Raw genomic sequence first — 20,392 nt, 5'->3', positions numbered from 1 at the left:
AAGTGGTTGCAATGGCTGGAGCTGAGCCAATCAGGAGCCAGGAGCTTCCCCATGGACTCCCACATGGGTGCAGGGTCCCAAGGCTTTGGGCTGTCCTCAGTTGCTTTCCCAGGCCACAAGCAGGGAGCTGGCTGGGAAGTGGGGCCCAAATGGGATCCTGGGCAGGTTCAAGGCTTGGACTTTAGCTGCTAGGCTACTGTGAGGGCCATATGTATTTTTTTAAAAAGATTTATTTATTTATTGGCAAGTCAGATATACAGAGAGGAGAGACAGAGAGGAAGATCTTCCGTCCAATGATTCACTCCCCAAGTGAGTCATAACGGTCGGTGCTGTGCCGATCCGAAGCCGGGAACCAGGAACTTCTTCCGGGTATCCCACACGGGTGCAGGGTCCCAAGGCTTTGGGCCATCCTCGACTGCTTTCCCAAGCCACAAGCAGAAAGCTGGATGGGAAGTAGAGTTGCAGGGATTAGAACCAGCAACCATATGGGATCCCAGCGCGTTCAAGGACTTTAGCCGCTAGGTCACGCCGCCGGGCCCCATATGGATTTTTAAAAATAACCCGAGATTGAAGATGAACACAGACAACTTGATTAAGGTCATCTAGCTGCCCAAGCCTCTGATCAGAAATTTGGAGCCAGCTTTCCCACCACAGCATATACACATGTCCTCACCTTGCTTACCCTAATTATTGTGTGAATGATTTCTGGCTACTGTATATCTCAGAAACCGCTCAATTTTAGATGACTGGAAAAGAAAGAATGTTAAGGGAGTGTTTCAAACTGCAGAAGCACTTTGAATAAGCCACTGATGGTCCGCAGCCGTCCCCTTTACCTACCTGGTAACTGCTGGTTAGATCACTGGGCTCCTGCTTGACCTAGGTTTTGTCCCATGTTTCTGGACCTAACAATACCCTTTCCAGTTTGGACATTCCATAATTCTGAGAGAGAAGCCCACGGCCTGCAGACACCTCGGCTTTGCTCGGCAGATTCCCAGAGATTGTGCTCTCCAACTAGAGGCACCTGAACTAGCGCTACAGGAAACCCGCTGCAGATGGAAGCAGGGAAAAGTGAAGGGGAGAGGGCCAACGAGGACCCCAAGGCATGCAAACGGGTCTGTAGGGTGCTCTGCGCAACGGGAGGACCCCTGAGAGAGACGCCGCTCTCGGGCTCACGACGCCCAGAGTGACCGGGGACGCTGGGGAAAAACGGAGACGTGAAACCCGTCTTTCCGAGCTTGTCGCGGGCCACGCGAAAAGGCGGTCTCCACAGGTCCAGGCCGGCAGCCGCCCCCAGCCCCAAACCCGACGCACAAAGGAAACGGCCGCGGCGGGCGGTCGGGAGGAGGCGCGGCCTCCGCTCCCAGCCAGCACAGCGGCCCGGCCGCCCGGCCACCACCCCCGCCTCATCCTTTCGGGCCTCGGAAGTGACGCAGCGGCCCCGCCCCCGCCGCCAGATCCGCTGCTGCTGCCGCGGCGGGCGGACCTGCAGGAGGCGGCGGCGGCGGCGGCGGCCGAGGCCGAGGGAAGATGGCGGACGGCGTGGACCACATAGACATTTACGCGGATGTGGGCGAAGAGTTCAACCAGGTACGTGCGGGCCGGGGCCCGCGCCGCCGACCCGGGCGACACTGCGGCCTGGACGCTGCCCTGGCGGGAGGGGTGCCCGCCCACGGGCCGCGAGCCGCGGCCACTGCAGACCGTGCGCCCCGCCGCCTCTGGGCCGCGGCTCGCCCCTCGTTCTACCGCGTCGTTTCGCGGGCCGCGGGCGCGGCGACCCTCCCGCGGGGCCTGGAGCGCAGTCGCGGGCCGCCGTGCAGGCGCCTTCGGGCCCTCTCCTCCGACTCCCTGGCTTCTCGCCGCTCTCCATTGTTGGCGGCTGCGGGCGAACGCTTCCCGCCGCGCTAGGCCCGGGCGGCGGGTGGGCGGGCTGGCGGGGAGAACGGGCCGCCGCGCCCCCTGCCCTGCCGGCTGGGAGAGGAAGCCCCGGCGGGGCGCGCGCCCGCCGTCACCCCTCCTTACCCGGCCGTGCCACTCGGGCTCCGATTCCTCCCGTCGCTCCATTTTGTCTTCGCTGTCCGCGCACGGTCGCTTTATGGAAGGCCGCGTTCACAGCCCTTTGTATCCCGCGCGCCCGGGGCTGCAGCGCGCTCTTACCCCGCGTTTGCGGCACGTTTCCGCATGGCGTCCTCCTCCGCGGCCCGTTCACACTTTGCAGCGGGCTTCGGCGCTGTGAGCACGTCGGCAACAAGTCCTTCGGCTTTGGAAACCCACCGTGGGGTCGGGGGGATGGAGAGTGGGGGCGGGGGGCTTGCAGGCCGACGCAGTCCCTTCTCCGGGCTGGGCCTTTGTGTTGAAAATATGGAGCCATGGACTTAAGTGCATGGGGTCGCCCGGAGGAATTGGAGGCGCGCGGCGGTGGTTGGATGGAACAAAAAGATGGTTACTCCCGCCCAGACAGAGCGAGAGGAAAGCATAGACCTGGTGTAGTTTTAACTAGTGCTAAGGGGGAGGGGTCGGAGGTGGACCCTGTTTTCGGAAGCCGGGTGCTGAGTTTCTCCGGAGGGCTGGGCTTCTGAGAGACTGCAGAAGCAGCCGGCCAGGTGTCCCATCGGACACGGTTGCCTGTGAGAAGGCACTGGCGAGCATCCTAGGAAAAGGCGCTCCTGTGTTGCTGGGTGACGTTTTAAGCCCTAAGTTTGTGGATTCTATCCTCCCTTCTGCGTTTTCTCTAGTACCACCCTTTTTTTGTTTTTGTTTTTTTAAAATCGTATTGCACCCAATTGCAGTGCACCCTGAAGTTCCTTTTGTGTGTGTGTGTGTGTGTTTTCCAGGTCCATATACGAAATTTTAATACAATACCTCTGGTTAAAGCTTTTTGTTTTTAGTTTCCTTCTTTCCCTTCGTTAAGGATTTTGCAGATGTGCAAACTTAGAATTACTTCTCTGTGTATCTTGACTGTGTCTCTGATAGAAGTGTTAGGATAGATATTTCCAAGTGGCTTTTAATGTTTCCTGCTCTTTGAAGCCTGTATACGTTTAAACGTAACCCATTGTAATCAACCCTGCAGTTTGAAAATATCTGTTAAGTTATGCTTGCTTATATTTTGAATATATCATGTCTGTTGTGCCGATTACAAATTAGGAGATGTTCTTGTGCTACGGATGCCAGTTATTTAAGGTTGATAGACCTCTAGGAAATGTCATGTACTTATCCAACGAGTGTGACAGTCAAGTGTTGGAAGAGTACGTTGCTTCACCACGCATGCACAGATAGCTGCGTGCACGGATACTTTTTTAACCGTCTGCAGTAACTGGTATTGACTCAGCAGGAGGTGAGAGATGAACAGGGAGGGCATACTTAACATGTCATTGGCTTCTCATCTGCCTTCTCAAAGAAAAAACGATTTCAGTACTTTTTAAGATCCTGTCTCAATTAGAGGCAGCAGTGAGGCTTGTTGCGAGGGGTTTGTTTCATCTGTGCTGTTACACACGAGTGGCCTTGTTCTTGCCTGGCCTGTGGTGAACCGGGATGGGTTTTATTTCATCTGTGCTCGTTTGCACACTAGCAGCCTTGTTCTTGCCTGGCCTGTGGTGAACCGTGACTGACTGGATTGTGGTTTAGCAGAGTGCTTTACAGAAGAATTGTTTTAACCTTTCTTATTTTAGATTGTTGCTAAACATTAAAAAAAAATCATTTTCGCTGTGTGAACTGCAATTTTAATTGCAATTTTGTGCTTTGAAATTCTCTAGTGTATGCATTTTCTGTTTCTCCTTGTTAATAGCTGCTCGTTCTTTTGCGTTAACTTCAGAAATTGACTCATTCAACAGTCTCCTAAAAGAAAAGAAAATTTTTTGTTTGAGGATGGGGTGAAAATAAGTTAACGAAACTATAGTAGAATTCCTTTCTTTATCAGATGAATTTAGAACTAGAGAGTGAAGAGACACCACCAGGGACTGGGCTATTTTTCGTCGGCACTCTTTAGTTCCTGACTTGGTCTCTAATGTTACCAAATTGAGAGCAGTTGCTTCCGTTTGGGAAGAACTTGAAGTGTCTCTAAACTGCCTTCTGCATTGCATTTGGGATTGGCCAGAGAGCAGTTCTTACTCCTGTGCTTCACTTTACTGTGAATAGAGGTTTTTACTCAAAGATAGCACTTAAGAAGCTGATATGTTTCCAATTTCTTTTTCTTTTTCACTATTTTTATGCATTAAAAAATTGGCCAAGGCTAAGTAGTTTAGGGATTCAGTCATTCAAAAATACCTCTTAAGTTACATACAGGAGGTACAAAGCTAGCTTCCATACCGTTAGGATATACTGTAGTGGGTGGGGAGGCGAGACATATAATCAGATTGTTTTGACAGGTCCTGTTTTGTAGATAGTGCTCTTCATGTGTAAAATTAACTAGCAAAGGAGAGGAAAGCAAAGAAAAAAAATGTGTGACCATGAGGACAGCTTAACTAGATGGAGTGTCCTGTATCTGAACTGCTGGGAATTGAAGTGTTGGTGCTTCCGTGTTCTCAGATTGGGGATGCTCCTTTCTACTTTGTGCGTTCAAGTAGTGGGCCTTTTTGTTTGCTTGTGAATCCAAATTCCCTCATTTTGTGTTTATTTTCTAGTCTGCCTGTCTGTACATTACTGATAACCATAGCAGTTTAGGAATCGGACCACTTAGCTAAAAATGTGTGTGTAAGGGGAGTGGTGCAATGGCTCAGTCGACTAATCCTTTGCCTACTAGTGCCAGTGTCCCATATGGGCATCAGTTCACGTCCTGGTTGCTCCACTTCCCATCCAGCTCCCTGCTTGTGGCCTGGGAAACTAGCACAGGACGGCCCAAAGCATTAGGACCCTGCACCTGTGTGGGAGACCTAGAAGAAGCACCTGGCTCCTAGTTTTGGATTGGCTCGGCTCCAGCCATTATGGCCATTGGGGGAATGAGCCAGGAGATGGAAGATCTTTCTGTCTCTCCTTTTCTCTGCAAATCTACTTTACCAATTGGAAAACAAAACAAAACAAAAAAACTATATAAAATGAAATGTTCAAAGGTAGTGGCCAGGAGAAAATTGGGAAATTAGGGGCTAGACATTCTGATAGGCCATTTCATTTGCTGATTTGTTTTGCATTATATTTAGCATTATGTGTTTGCTCTGGCCAGTTGTTTTGATGGTTATGGAAAATAAGTTTATTGGATAAATATCCTTGAAGCCTTATTTCTGATTTGTTTGTGTCTTAAGACTGTAGGATTGTAAAGGCCAAAATGAAGTATATAGAAGCTCATTGAGAAGTATGCATAGGAATGTTGAGGGGAGCTGACAGTTCTTCCCAGTTGATTCATGTATGAGCTCGGTTAGTTAAACTGTGTCTTCTGAGAAACAGCTCCTGTTCACTTGTCCACTCCCCAGATGCCTACAATAGCTGGGCCTGGACGGAAATGAGGGTGGGGTGGGGAAAGGGACTGAGTGCTCTGGGCGAGACATTCTACATGAGTGGCTGGACCCCCGTCCCTGGGGAGCCTGGGGCAGACTAATCCAGTGTGCAGCAAAGTTGTCCAGAGTCTTAACTGCTAGTCCAGACAGTCACCCCATCAAATGAGATATTTTCTTTAAAAGTTTGTAGTTGGCCTTGTGTGTTCCCGGATTCCAATCCACAGATTCAACCAGCTTGATTGAAACAGCCTTAAAGCTTGTATCTGTACTGAGCGTAAACACTTTTCCCCTGTCCTTAGATATTATGTTATTATAACAACCATTCACACTCTTCTTAGAGATGTTTAAAGGTAAGAGTAGATATGCACAGGTCAAGTACAAATACTGTGGGATTTTTGACAGGTAAATTCAAAGAGGGAGTGAGATCCTCCATCCTCTGTTCACTCTCCAAAATGTCACAATGGCTCAGGTTGGAGCAGGCTGAAGGCAGGAGGCTGGGGATTATTTTTTATTTTATTTTTTTAAAAAATTTTTATTGAATAGGCGGATATACAGAGAGGAGGAGAGACAGAGAGGAAGATCTTCTGTCCGATGTTTCACTCCCCAAGCGGCCGCAGTGGCTGGAGCTGAGCCAATCTGAAGCCAGGAGCCAGGAGCTCCTCCAGGTCTCCCACGCAGGTGCAGCATCCCAGGCGGGTGCAGCGTCCCAAGCAGGGAGTTGGATGGGAAGCGGGGCTTCCTGGATTAGAACCTGCGCCCATATGGGATCCTGGTGTGTGCAAGGTGAGAACTTTAACCACTATACTATCGTGCCAGGCCCGAGACTGGGACTTAATGTGGGTGCAGGAGCCTTGCTTCTGCTTTCCCCAGGCACATTAGGGAGCTGGACCAGAGATGGAGCAGGTTGTACTTGGACTGTCACAGCAAATGGTGGCTTAGCATGCCGCACCACAGTGCCAGCCCAGCTAGGCCATTTTCTATAAAGGAAGTGAGTGATTATTCTCCTGAAGGTTGAGAGGGTTTCTGAAACTAGATACTGAAGGATGACTGTTATGTATTAGATTATCTGCTATTGGCTTAAAAATTGTTTGTTTATTTACTTATGGAAAGTCAGATATACAGAGAGAAGGGGAGACAGAGAGGAAGATCTTCTGTCCTTTGATTCACTCCCCAAGTAGCTGCAATGGCCGGTGTTGAGCCGATCCAAAACCAGGAGCCTCCTCCAGGTCTCCCATGCTGGTGCAGTCCCAAGGCTTTGGGCCGTCCTCAACTGCTTTCCCAGGCCACAAGCAGGGAGCTGGATGGGAAGCGGGACTGCTGGGATTTAGAGCCAGCGCCCATATGGGATCCTGGCACATTCACAGTGAGGACTTTAGCCGCTAGGCCTCCATGCTGGATTCTCAAATCTTAAAAGTAAAGGAACTTTTTGAGGGCCAGCACAGCAGTATGGTAGACTAAACCTCTGCCTGCAGCATCGGTGTCCCATAAAGTGACTGGCTCATATCCTGGCTGCTCCACTTCTGATCTTGCTCCCTGATAAAGGCATGAGGAATGAGCAGAGGGTGGTCTTAAGTTCTTGGCCTCCTGCACCCAAGTGAGAGACCAAAAAGAAGTTCCTGACTCCCAGCTTTGGATAAACAGCTCTGGCCATTGTGGCCATTTTGGGAGTGAACTAACAGATGGAAGATTTCTGTCTGCCCTTCTCTCTTGTGATTCTTTCAAGTGAAGTAAATCTTTAGAAAAGAAATCAGACAGACTTTAAGTGAGGCATGGCATGCCTTTACCATGCATTGCTAGTAGTGTGTGTGACGTTGCTATAATTTTAGGACCACAGAAGAAATGTTGGGCATATCAGAATGAAAAGTGATTTGATGGCTATAACTGAGTAATTCTAGTAATGGCATACACTAAACCTGTGATAACTAAAATTTCATGGGGTGGGTATTTTTGGGGAAATATCCAAAGTAACACCTTGGAGGAAAAGAGATGTTGGTATTTATTAAAAGATTAAATAAGGCCCGGCACGGTAGCCTGAAGGCTAAAGTCCTCACCTTGTACCTGCCAGGATCCCATATGGGCATCCGTTGGTATCCCTGCAGCCCCATTTCCTATCCAGTTCCTTTCTTGTGGCCTGGGACGGCCCGAAGCCTTGGGAGCCTGCACCCAGGCTGGAGACCTCTGGGGGAGGGGATGGGGAGGTGGAAGGCTCTTGGCTCCTGGTTTTGGATTGGCTCAGCTCTGGCCGTTGCGGTCACGTGGCCACTTGGAAAGTGAATCAGCCGGCAGAAGATCATCTCTGTCTTTCCTCCTCTTTGTATATCTGACTTTCCAGTAAAGATAGATGAATGAATAAATAAAAGATTAAATATTTCCTCAAAAGACCCTTTACACATCGGACCTTGACAGGGTTGACTGGATCTGGTGAAATGTGAACTCTTCAAAGTTTGTTCTGTGGGTTTTAGAGCTTGCTTTGTATGATGCATGTTTTGCATACTATCAGAATATTAATGTTTTCCGACTTCAGTGAAGTGGGACCCAAGTTAGACATTTGCTGTATTTTCTTAATGTTGAGGGTGAAAGTGATGGTAAACCTGAAAAAGGATTACTGATGCTACCGAGAGTCTCTGTTTTGAGTTTCATTTTTAGTAATAGTGACAAATATATTCAGATTCATTAGTATTTTTCACCAAATGAAAATTATATTTCATTGGGGCTAGCACAAGACTACAGGGTTTGGGGTTCAACAAATTGGAAGCAGTCCGACTACCGGACAGAATGGTTGATGCCAAATAGTAGTGGAATATCAGTATGGAAAACTGGTTGGTATCAACATAGGAATTCATGGACTTACAAAAATAGTAAGTGGTTGTTATGCACCAGGTAGCATCTTGTAGCTGCCATTAGTGTTTGTAAATTATTGTCTGACAATGTAAACATTACACAGGTTTAAAATAGTGAAGAAAATGAGAAGTGAAGTCTTATTTGGTCTTCTAAGGGAAAGTTTTCACTGTGCTCTTAATAACCTTTGCATTGTTTTTTGCTCTCCCTCAGACTATATTTTGTGGTTGTAATCTCTGCTGAGGAGGATGGAAACATAACTTTGAATAACCTTCCTTTATTCTAACTTTTATGTCACTGTAATTTGAACATGTTAATTTCTTTAGTAGAGACTTGTTTCTTATCAATTATTTTGGTATTTTTGTACAAACAATAAAGTTAAGATATTATTCCATGTTGTCTTACCATTGCTAAGATTCTGTGATTACCTAAATCTTGGCCCCACGATGACATGTCTTTGAGACATTCTACCTCATAACAAACAAAACCCATTGTAAAGATTCTGCTACTGACAGTAAACTTGATAACTCATTATTTATGACCTGAAGATGACTTTACAATTCTATGATCCCTTGATTTTGTGTATTAATAGTATTTGTCCTTAGGAGTTTGGTGGTTTTTTTGTTTTGTTTTAAATTGTGATCTGTTTTGAATAATAGAACCATCGCAATGCTCCCCTGGGGCCCATAGTAAGTCCTATTGATCTGTTTCCCATCATGCAATAAATGCTTTCTGTGGATTATTCTCTATCCTTGTAGTAATCCCCAAAACTGCTCATTATATGCCAGTTGTATTGCTTTCTTAACTGTGCGAGTTGGAGAGCATATGAACTATGCCTGAATTCTTGTAATTGTCTTTTTCCTTTTTTAATATTTCAAGTATTTTACTCTTATGAGTAAAATAATTCACAGTGATTTAACTGGTCTTGGAATAGGAAGATGGTAAAACTGTGGTTTATTCTCTGTTGTAAGCTAGTATCCCAAAAATTTCTAAAGTCCGTTAATTGGTGTTAAGTGTTTCATTTTTCTTGAGCCTATTTACAAATTGAGCCCTCCCCCATTCTTCTCTTACTCATGTATCTCTTTCTCATTTTCCTCTTCTTGCTTATCATTTAGGTATATAAGTGACATCCATTAGCATTGCTTTAATTCTGCTGGTGACAGACAATTGCAGTTTTGTTAAGTCCTTATAACTTTTATTCTTTTGCTAATTTACTTGACTAGATATCTAAAACATCAGGTAAGCATCAATTCTTTGTTGACTGAGAATAATTAAATAATTGTAAGATGCTATTTGCATAAATTTACTTATATTTAATTTGTTTTTCCCTTGTTTGGTACAAAATTAAATCATTTACACACTTTATGTGTTTGCTTTGACCAGCTCAGTGTCCTTTTCATGAAAGTAGAGCTTTCTTGAGGTCGGGAAATAAGAGCTGACTGGCATAGAAGATTATAGTTGTATATTTTTCTATGATCAAATATTAAAGACGCAGTGGTTCTGGAATCTCTTCATGTTGTTGCATGATATATTTTCTTTAGATATTCATCTTTATATTTGTTTACTATTATTTGAGTATTTCATTCCTGGACTTTTAAAAAAAATTTAGATGAACGTGTACTCAACGTGTACTCAAGTGTAGTTATGGTATAATCGGGAGCCTTGTTTCTGTGCTTCAGGAAGCAGAATATGGTGGACATGATCAGATAGATTTGTATGATGATGTCATCTCTCCATCTGCAAATAATGGCGATGCTCCAGAGGACCGAGATTACATGGATACTCTGCCGCCAGCGGTTGGTGATGATGTGGGCAAAGGAGCAGCCCCAAATGTGGTCTACACATATACTGGAAAGAGAATTGCATTGTATATTGGGAACCTAACCTGGGTGAGTAAGATTAATACAAGAATTAAATTATTAGTAATTGATTTTCAACCTTTTCAGTGTTCATGTTTTTTGGTCCAAATTTTTAGAAAACGTGTATTTTGAAAGAGGGAGAAATTTTTTTCATTATTATTATTATTTTATGATACAGTTCCATAGGCCCTGGAATTTCCCTTACCCCCGCCTCAAGTCTACCCACATGCCGAGTACCCCTATATTATTATTATTACTATAGTATAGTTCTAAACAATCTTATGTTCATATTGCGGGCATGGACAGTGGCAGAGTCCAGCATCCATTTGTCAAGACACAATTAAAAGATTCATTGGGAGTCCATCTTTGATCTGGAAGTAGAGATGTATACTGCATTATAGCTTCACATCTGGATATGATAGTCTCCAATACACAGTTACTGTACCCCACTCCCCCACCCCCATGAAAAGAAACAAAACAAAATCAACAAGAAGAACAGGAAAGCTTTGGGTACGTTATCTTGGGCTGACAGTTTTTTGCTTTTAGAATCTGGAATATGTTGCTCCATTCTCTTCTTGCCTGGAAGGTTTCTTGTGAGAGATCTCCTGTGTGAGTTTAATTGGCATTCCTTAATATGTAAGTTTCTTTACTTATTTTGTTCATGTGCACATTTAAGGATCTTTTCCTTATGTTTGGCTGAAGAGAGCTTGATGATGATGTGTTGTGGTGAAGATCGCTTCTGGTCATCCCTGTTGGGAGTTCTGTGCCCCTCCTGAATGTTGTTTCCTAATTCTTTCTCTAGATTAGGGAACTTTTCCTTTAGTATCTCATTAAATACATTTTAAAACCCAGTTTCTCTTTCTGTGGACCTTCTGGGACTCCCATAACTCTTATATTTGGCCTTTTAATAGTGTCTTTTTAAAGTGTCTTGATTACTTTTTTAGCTTGGCACAGTTCGGCTTGCAGCTTTTTGTTTGTTTCCCCCTGGTGACAGAAAGTATCTTCTAATTTTGAGATTGCTTCTTCTGCCTGCTTCATTTTATTTTGGAGCCTCTCTACTGTACTTTTAATTTGTTCCACTGTAGTCTTCATTTCTGATATATCAACTTTGATTTATTTCCTGTGTGACATATTCCTTAAACTCCTTGAACACTTACTTTATGTGCTTTTCATTGTTGATAAGAAGTTTTATACCAAGTGTTTTGAACTCTGTATCCCCCATTTTCTCAATGTCTTCCTCCGTGAACTCTGGGGTTGTCAAAGGCTTTTGCTCCTTTGCAGGGGAATATTCCTTGTGCCTTTATCTCTTTTTTTGCCCTTTTTTCATTGTACTTCTGGTTACAATGGGGGCATTTTTTTTTCTATTTTCTTTTTAGAGATTTTATTTATTTTTATTGGAAAGACGGATACACAGAGGGGAGGAGAGAGGAAGATCTTCCCTTTGATGGTTCACTCCCCAAGCAGCCGCAACAGCTGGAGCTGAGCCAATCAGGAGCCAGGAACTCTTCCAGGTCTCCCACATTGGTGCAGGGTCCCATGGCTTTGGGCCGTCCTCGACTGCTTTCCCAGACCACAAGCAGGGAGCTGAATGGGAAGCAGGGCTTCTGGGATTAGAACCGGCGCCCATATGGGGTTCTGGCATGTGCAAGGTGAAGACTTAACTACTACGCTTTCTCGCCGGGCCCTGGGGCAGGTTTCTAAACTCTGTCACCCACAAGTCTGCAATGCGATTTTTTACTTGGTGCAGTTGGTCCCTGGTTCTTTGTTTGCAGTCACTTGTGCCACTCCCTCCAGTGAGTTCCAGATCCAGGTTCTTTTTTTTTTTTCTTCAAGATTTATTTATTTTTGGGCCCAGCGGCGTGGCCTAGTGGCTAAAGTCCTTGCCTTCAACGCGCCCGGGATCCCATACGGGCGCCAGTTCTATCCTGGCAGCTCCACTTCCCATCCAGCTCCCTGCCTGAAGCCTGGGAAAACAGCCAAGGATGGCCCAATGCTTTGGGACCCTGCACCCGTGTGGGAGACCCAGAAGAGGTTCCTAGTTACTGGCTTCCGATTGGCACAGTACCAGGCGGTTGTGCTCACTTGGGAGTGAATCATCGGACGGAAGATCTTCCTCTCTGTATCTCCTCCTCTCTGTATATATGACTTTGTAATGAAAATGAATAAATCTTAAAGAAAAAAAAAGATTTATTTATTTTTTTATTGGAAATGCAAATGTACAGAGAGGAGGAGAGACAGGAAGATCTTGCGTCCAATGATTCACTCACCAAGTGGCCACAACAGTGCTGTGCTGAGCTGGAGCCAGGAGCCAGGAACTTCTTTCCAGGTCTCCCACATGGGCGCAGGATCCCAAGGCTTTGGGCCGTCCTCGACTGCTTTCCCAGGCCACAGGCAGGGAGCTGGATGGGAAGTGGATCTGCCAGGATTAGAACTGGCGCCCATATGGGATCCTGGCATGTTCAAGGCGAGGACCTTAATCACTGCACTATTGCACCAGGACCCAGATCTAGGTTCTTAGATTAGATTTTCACCATACTCTCTGTAGCCCCAGCTCTTGGCTCACCACTCCCCACCTTCTGTGTTACTGTGCTGAGGCAGCACCATTGTCTGTATAACCTTTTTCCCACTTCTGGCCTGAGTAGTTCCCAAAATTGGGGAATACCAGGAGTCCTGTGTAGCTAGGTTGTTGTTGGTGATCTTGCCGGAACCTGTTGGCCATTAGGTCTGAGGGCCACAGGGACCTATTATGGCCCAAACGATACCAAGTTGGTATTTTCCCTGTGGGACCAGTGCGTGCACTGAGCTCAGTGAGTTTTTGCTGAGCTCAGCACATGCGCAGCTCACTGTTGTCCCCTGCAGTCTTAGATTCTTTTCCACACCGTACAAAATGGTGCCTGATGTGCCAGTATTAGAGGTTTTGGCTGTCAGGTCTGAGGGCTATCTGGACCTTTTGGGTAAATCCTGTTGGATGCCCCTTTGTTGCAGTATACTGAGCCAGAAATGAGTTCACCCCCAGTTCCATGCATTCACAGTCCTGTCCCATAACCTTTGCCTCTGTAGACAAATGGCACCTGATTCAGCTCTAAGGGTCAGACTGGGCTGAGAAATCCACCCTGTTCCCACGGCGCAGTCTGGGTCCTGCTGCTCTTTCTCTGCTCCTGGTCAAATCAAACAGACCATCAGAACAAGCAGTTCTTTCTCTGGGCTCACCTCCTGGGTATCCTGGTGAACATCCCTCCCCGCCTTTTTGCTGGTGGAGTTCCAGATACCAGTGGAATTCAGATCACAGCTTACCGAATGCCACTGGAGAATCGGTCACTGCAATACCAGGCTGTCTTCTCTGCTGCTTTCCCGTGTGTGTCAGTCCCCAGGCACAATCTTAGTTTTATTACCTGTTCCTTTTCTAACCCTGGACAAAACCCTCTCTTGCTTTGTATAAGATGTTAATTGTCGAAGTTATGAAGTTACTATAAGAAATAATTGGGACTTAACAGGTTTTTTTTTTGTCCATTTTGTTTTTAAACATATGGTGTTTATTTCAGAAAAGAATTTTATTTAAAAGGAACAAAGTAGCAGTTCATTGATTTTATTAAGAATTCTAGTTCTGTGCCCAGCATGAAAGCTTAGTGGCTAAAGTCCTCGCCCTGCATGGGCTGAGATCTCATATGGACTGCAGTTTGTATCCTGGCTATTCCACTTTACTTCCAGATCTCTGCTTCTGGTCTGGGAAAGCAGACGGGGACAGCTCAACGCTTTAGACCCTGCACCTGTGTGGGAGACACAAAAGAAGCTCCTGGCTCCTGACTTCAGTTTGGCTTAGCTCCAGCTGCTGTGGCTACTTAGGGAGTGAGCCAGCAGAAGGAATATCTTTCCGTTTCTCTTGTGTAAATCTGCCTTTCCTGTAGAAACAAATCTCAAAAAAACTTTTTTTATAATCATTGCTGTTTAAAACGAGAAGATAGACAATGGGGACCTGGACTGTCTGACATTGTCTGTTCCAGCAATGTCAGGGCACATTGAAATAATAGACTGATGGACTTATGACTGCTCATGAAGGACTGTACTATTGTAATAGTTTGGGGAAAATCACTTGGGGGGAAGGGCAGTGGTGAGAGTTTGGGGAGGAGAGAGGGAAATCTCTGACCCTGTGGAATTGTACCATAAAATTTGCACTGAATATGAATTTTCTATTTTTGCTTATTTTACTCTTAAAAACTAAATTTGAAAGAAAATCTTAGCTGTACCTAATGGTTGATGAGGTACATGTCTTTGCAGTGGACAACAGATGAAGACTTGACTGAGGCAGTTCATTCTTTGGGAGTAAATGATATTTTGGAGATAAAATTTTTTGAAAATCGAGCAAATGGCCAGTCAAAGGGGTAAGATTTTGCCTTCCTTTTTTTTTTTTTTCTCTCTCTCTCATGTAAGTGATTACAGTTTATAAGTTGACTTTCCTTAAAGAAAATTCTAATTACATGTGTATGGATCATGTGGTTGTCTACCTTGGAATGAGGCTCTTGGGCCTTGTACTGAAACCAAGGGAGTTGGATATGTGGACAGATAGGCATTTTCCTTTCTAATTTTCCTGAGTTTTCTCCACCTACGGTTGAAATGACAGTTGTAAGAAGCATTACTCTTCCTGTGGTTAAGAGATGGGGGAAGATGGGCAACTGGAGAATACTGTGAGTAACATGAATGTTTGTTTTGCTTTTTGAACTACCAAACTGTAAAAGTGAGGCAGGATCATTATGTAAAAATAATAAGCTACATATGTCCATAATAAGAATTGTAATGCCATAATCTCATTATTGATATATGGTCACCCTTAGCATTCTAGTAAATGTACTTTTAGGCCTTTTCTTTTTTCTTAAGTGGTGTGACTGTTTATATATTTTATAGCATAATTTGATAACAGTAGAACAAATATTTATCAATAAATTCACATCCTGTCTAGTTCTTTTCCTTATGCCTTCTTTCATGTTGCTATATTTTGCTTTTTTGACTGCTTTGTGCTTCTAATTTTGCTTGTGAAAAGTTATATGAAAGGCATTGCTTTATGCATGTTTTCAGGTACAGATTTTTTTATTTGAGGATAAATTCTTAGGTCCAGAATGATAAAGAATGTTTATATTGTTTATTATTTGAGTTTATACTAAAATAATGACATCTTCAGGATATGTGCAGAAACAAATACATCTCACCACCTTTATTGCTACAACCCTCCTGCAAAACATTTTCATTTATCAGCTGAACTTTGCAGTAACTTCCTCACTGATGTTTTGCTTTCACTCTGATCTATTTCATACCCTAAAATAAATGGAGAATGGCAGGCCTGCAGGTTGTGGAAGACCCTGCCAGCACAACCATATGCAAGAGTTAAAATTCAGTAAATCCATAACACTAGCATCTTAAGTTGGCAATTTTTTATGCCCCATGAATGATGCTACTGATATCCAAATGACCCTTAACAGAAAAAGTTCCCCACAACTGCTTTAAAATATGGAAGTTCCAGACATGTAACATTGGTACTTGTCTGCTCACAGTCATTTAATGGCTTCCTTTCTCAGTCATTACCATGTGGTTTTAAATTGTCCTGTGAGCTGTGGCTTTCAACCTCCCCTCTGGTCTTACTCCCTATTGCTCCTTGTTTAGCCCCATCAGTCTTTTTAAGGCATTCTTGACTGCTCTGTGCAAATTGCACCTTTATGTCTTATCTGTCTTTTATTTTTTTCATTCTTTTTATGTATTTTAGTTCTGGGTTTGACTTCTCCCACTAGAGTGTAAACTTCACATGGACACTGATTTTTTTTGGCCTAGAATGGTGTTTGGCATATAGCAAGTGGTGAATAATTATTCAAGTAATTAAGCCATTCCTAAATGTTGTAAGTAAATTCTGGAATATGTCATAAAATTTGTTGAATAAGGGATCAAATCAAGGAGTTGCATTAGGGGAAAAAAAGGAACAGCCCCACAATCCAGACTATTTGATAATTATAAAAATGAGTTTTCAGTTTTTAAAAAATTGTTTCTGATTGAGATATAATTTTCACATGCAGGTAATTTTTTTTTACCATTTTGAAGCTTATAATTCAGTAATTGCCAAAGGATATTTACAAAGTTAAGTCACCACTGCTGCTAATTCCAAATCATCTTGTTACCTTAAAAACTTCACACCCAAGTTCATTTATATAGTGTGTCATCCTGTGTGTTTGACTGCCTTTATGTAGTATGTTTTCAAGGTTTGTCTGTGTGATAGAATGTATCAGCATTTGTTTTTCAGATTGACTACTTCCCCATTATGGCCATGGCACTTTATTTATTAGAAAGGCAGAAAGAGCAAGATCCTTTCTGTTAGCTTATCCTTAAGGAGCCAAGACCTAATTTTAGGTTTCCTTATTGAGGATGACGGAAACCCAACTTTTTTTTTTAATGTAATTTATTTGAATGGCAGAGTTACAGAGAGGTCTTCCACTGACTGGTTTATTCCCCAAATGACTGCAACAGCCTGGGTTGGGCCAGGCTGAAGCTAGGAGCCTGGAGCTTCTTTCCAGTCTCATGCTTGGATGCAATGGCCTGCTACATTCCTAGGTGTGTTAGCAGGGGAGCTTGATCAGAAGTGGAGCAGCCGGGACTTGAACTGGCGCCTGTGTAGGATGTTGGTGTTACAGTCAGCAGGTTTACAAAGCTCGGGTCCTGAGGCACCCGACTACTTGAGCCATCACAGCTACTGCTTAAAACCCTCACTGTTGCAGCCATTTGGGGAATGAACCAACAGATGGCAGATTTTTCTGTGACTCGGTCTCTCTACCTCTAACTTTCTGCTTTTCTAGTAAGTAAACGAACAAATCTTAGGAAAAAATATTCTCAGTTTTTTAATTAAATGAAAGTGAATTCAGACATTTTTAAAAAATAGATATAGTATGTAATATTGGGTTACTGTTGTGGCTTAGTAAGTTAAGCCAATGCTTGTGACAGAGCTGCATCCTATATCGGAGTGCCAGTTTGAGTCCCGGCTACTACTCTGCTTCCAGTCCAGCTACTTGCCAGTGGGCCTGGGAAAGCAGTGGAAAATGGCCCGAGTAGTTGGGCGCCTGCCACCCATGTAAGTAAGACCAGGATGGAGTTCCTGGCTTCTAATTTCAACCTGGCCCAGACCTTGCTGTAGGGATCATTTGGAAAGTGAACCAGAAGGTGAAAAGTCTGCTTCTCTCTCTCGTTCTTTCCCTCTCTCCCTCTCACCTCTCTGTTGCTTTGCTTTTCAAATAAATAAATCCTTTTTATAATGTAGTCATAATACTATTAATCTCTCCTCACTTTCTGCCCTCACCCCTTTAAACGTTTTTTAGGTTTGCTCTCGTTGGTGTTGGATCTGAAGCATCTTCAAAAAAGTTAATGGATTTGTTGCCTAAAAGAGAACTTCATGGTCAGAATCCTGTTGTAACTCCATGCAATAAACAGTTCCTGAGTCAATTTGAAATGCAGTCCAGGAAAAGTAAGCAATCCCCCCAGAGACTTTTGTTCAAATATGTTCATTCTAACCAGTTGGTAGTGTTTATTAGGTGTTAGGTTAGGGAAGCTGTTGAAATATTAAGTTCATTGGAGGATCCATTTTAGAAAATCTGTGAGCTGTACTTAATCGATTAAACTGGTTATAAGCCTGGGCCCATGTCCAGGAAATTCACTTTCTGCTGATGTCCCAGAGCCAATACCGTAACAGGGTTGAACTTTGAATAGTGCTGCCATTCTTGTCCTGTCAGTCTCATTTCAGTGATAGGTTCTAGATTATAATCCTCAGATTGGAAGAAAGCTGTGTGGAAAAGTGTTGTGGGTTGGGAGAGACCACTAATAACCAGAAAATTTTTGTTGTCTGTATGCTTTGACACCAAGACCTTTCACCACTAGATTAAGTGAATGTGGAGATGATTTGCATTGTACACTCAGAATGTTATTTAAAGAAATGAGATGGATGGCCATGTAATTAACAGCAATTCAAGTGCTTGTTTTTCTTTTAATGTTTTTAGCACTTAAGACATAACTGAAGAATATGTTACAAAATTTAGATGATCTCTATACTACTGAATTAAGATTACTGTTGAAGAATTTCAGTCTTGGCTGTTGCAGAGCACTGGTATTTTGAAAGTAATTGATTTAATCATTGGCAATTTATTTAAGCTGGTGTTTTGAGACTTAAGAAGAACTTAAATAGATGTAAATGTTTTCCTAACCAATACTTTTTATGTAGCTTGCACAGGCCCAAGGCTTCTGACAGTTAATACATAGCATAATTGGACTTTGAAGTAGAATTGTTTCTAGTGACAGTGGTACATTTCAAAGAGCTGTTCTAATAAGTGCTATTTATGAGTATTTGGATATTTGCAGCTACACAATCAGGACAAATGTCTGGGGAAGGTAAAGCTGGTCCTCCAGGAGGCAGTTCACGTGCAGCATTTCCACAAGGTGGTAGAGGACGGGGCCGTTTTCCAGGGGCTGTTCCCGGTGGGGACAGATTTCCTGGGCCCGCAGGACCAGGAGGGCCACCCCCTCCTTTTCCAGGTAAAATTTTACTTAAATTATCATGGATAAAACATGTCTACCTAATGCCTCTTTTCCTTTTCTCTCTTTTTCAAGTAATGCATTATTAATGTGACTTACTCTCCTTGTTATGCTATTTTTGGAATCCAGGAAATTTGATCAAGCATCTTGTTAAAGGAACTCGGCCTTTGTTCCTGGAAACTAGGATTCCATGGCATATGGGGCACAGCATAGAGGAATTACCCATTTTTGGCCTAAAAGGTCTTTATTTTTCTCCAAACTTGCTTGACTTATATATAGAATAATTACATCAGTCTTATTTCTTACCTCTTAAAATCCTTTCAAGACCATTTTTCCTTGTTTCACTTTCTAGCTTGGCATCAGAGTAGAATATAAGGTGGGTGATTTCACTGTAAGAAGTGTATGTACACTGAAAGATGGAAAATATCTCTAAGCACTGTAATCTTTTTTTATTAAAGCTTTACTTGAGTAGTTTTTGCTAAGTGTAAATTGAACTAGTTAAATTTGTAAGGATATCCTTCACTTGCAGTTGTTAGAGTAGCATTTACATTACGGGTTTTGTTTAAAGTGAGAGAATTTTGGTCTGAGTTAATTATATTTTAAAAGTATAATCTGGCATATGTAAAGGTTAAATATTTTTTTTGTTATTAAAATTTTCTTTTCCCCTTTCTCTCTCTCTTGTTCTGTAGCTGGACAGACACCGCCACGTCCACCCTTAGGTCCTCCTGGCCCACCTGGCCCGCCAGGCCCTCCACCTCCTGGTCAGGTTCTGCCACCGCCTCTAGCTGGGCCTCCTAACCGAGGAGATCGCCCTCCACCACCAGTTCTTTTTCCTGGACAACCTTTTGGGCAGCCTCCGTTGGGTCCACTTCCTCCTGGCCCTCCACCTCCAGTTCCAGGCTACGGCCCCCCGCCTGGTCCACCACCTCCGCAACAGGGACCACCTCCACCTCCAGGCCCCTTCCCACCTCGCCCACCTGGCCCACTTGGGCCACCCCTTACACTTGCTCCTCCACCGCATCTTCCGGGACCACCTCCAGGTGCCCCGCCGCCAGCTCCACATGTGAACCCAGCTTTCTTTCCTCCACCAACTAACAGCGGCATGCCTACATCAGATAGTCGAGGTCCACCACCTACGGACCCGTATGGTCGACCACCACCATATGATAGGGGTGACTATGGCCCTCCTGGAAGGTATGTTACTTTGTAACAGTGATAATGTTTCATTGATAAAACATGGTATTTGTAGGAAAAATAAGTTGCAGAATGGAAGTAGCTACTATTTATCAGATGTATGTCAAAAATAGTGTATAAAGTCCTTTATACTACTGTGAATAATTTGGAAAATCCAATTGGTTTGATTTAAGGTTTGTTTTTATTTTCAAGGGAGATGGATACTGCAAGAACACCATTGAGTGAAGCTGAATTTGAAGAAATCATGAATAGAAACAGGGCAATTTCAAGTAGTGCTATCTCAAGAGCTGTGTCTGATGCCAGTGCTGGTTTGTATATTTCTTCTTTATGCTACTAGGAATGGTCTAAACTTAGATGCCATCTGGAAGATATGTAATTTACATGTAATAATGTAATAATTTTGGGGGGTGGTTTTTTGTTTTTGTTTTTTTTGTTTTGTTTTGTTTTTTTCAAATTGTTACCAGTTTTAAGAGCAATGGAGAAAGCAATGTAGCAGATCCTACAATTTTAACTCATTTGGTGTAG

The 20,392-nt window shown here is 43.8% G+C and overlaps 1 protein-coding gene across 4 annotated transcripts in view; it reads left to right on the top strand.

Annotated features, from left to right (window-relative positions):
• The first annotated feature begins 1,479 nt into the window (after nucleotides 1-1,479).
• The window catches only part of CPSF6 (cleavage and polyadenylation specific factor 6), a 33,816-nt gene continuing 14,903 nt past the window's right edge, over nucleotides 1,480-20,392 (top strand). For 2 of the 4 annotated variants that reach the window (XM_040981895.1, XM_040981888.1), the window contains exons 1-8: nucleotides 1,480-1,587; nucleotides 9,941-10,150; nucleotides 14,396-14,499; nucleotides 17,467-17,612; nucleotides 18,500-18,673; nucleotides 18,803-18,913; nucleotides 19,363-19,867; nucleotides 20,060-20,175. In XM_040981895.1, the coding sequence (XP_040837829.1) occupies nucleotides 1,528-1,587; nucleotides 9,941-10,150; nucleotides 14,396-14,499; nucleotides 17,467-17,612; nucleotides 18,500-18,673; nucleotides 18,803-18,913; nucleotides 19,363-19,867; nucleotides 20,060-20,175 (1,426 nt within the window). In that variant the 5' untranslated portion in view covers nucleotides 1,480-1,527. The remainder of the gene's footprint in view (nucleotides 1,588-9,940; nucleotides 10,151-14,395; nucleotides 14,500-17,466; nucleotides 17,613-18,499; nucleotides 18,674-18,802; nucleotides 18,914-19,362; nucleotides 19,868-20,059; nucleotides 20,176-20,392) is intronic. The other 2 variants (XM_040981912.1, XM_040981903.1) reach the window with 1 other exon arrangement.

This window comes from Ochotona curzoniae, unplaced genomic scaffold, assembly GCF_017591425.1.
Source record: "Ochotona curzoniae isolate NIBS_2020 unplaced genomic scaffold, NIBS_Ocur_1.0 contig_1014, whole genome shotgun sequence".
Classification (NCBI taxonomy): Eukaryota; Metazoa; Chordata; class Mammalia; order Lagomorpha; family Ochotonidae; genus Ochotona; species Ochotona curzoniae.
This window is presented reverse-complemented; position numbering and strand designations above follow the sequence as displayed.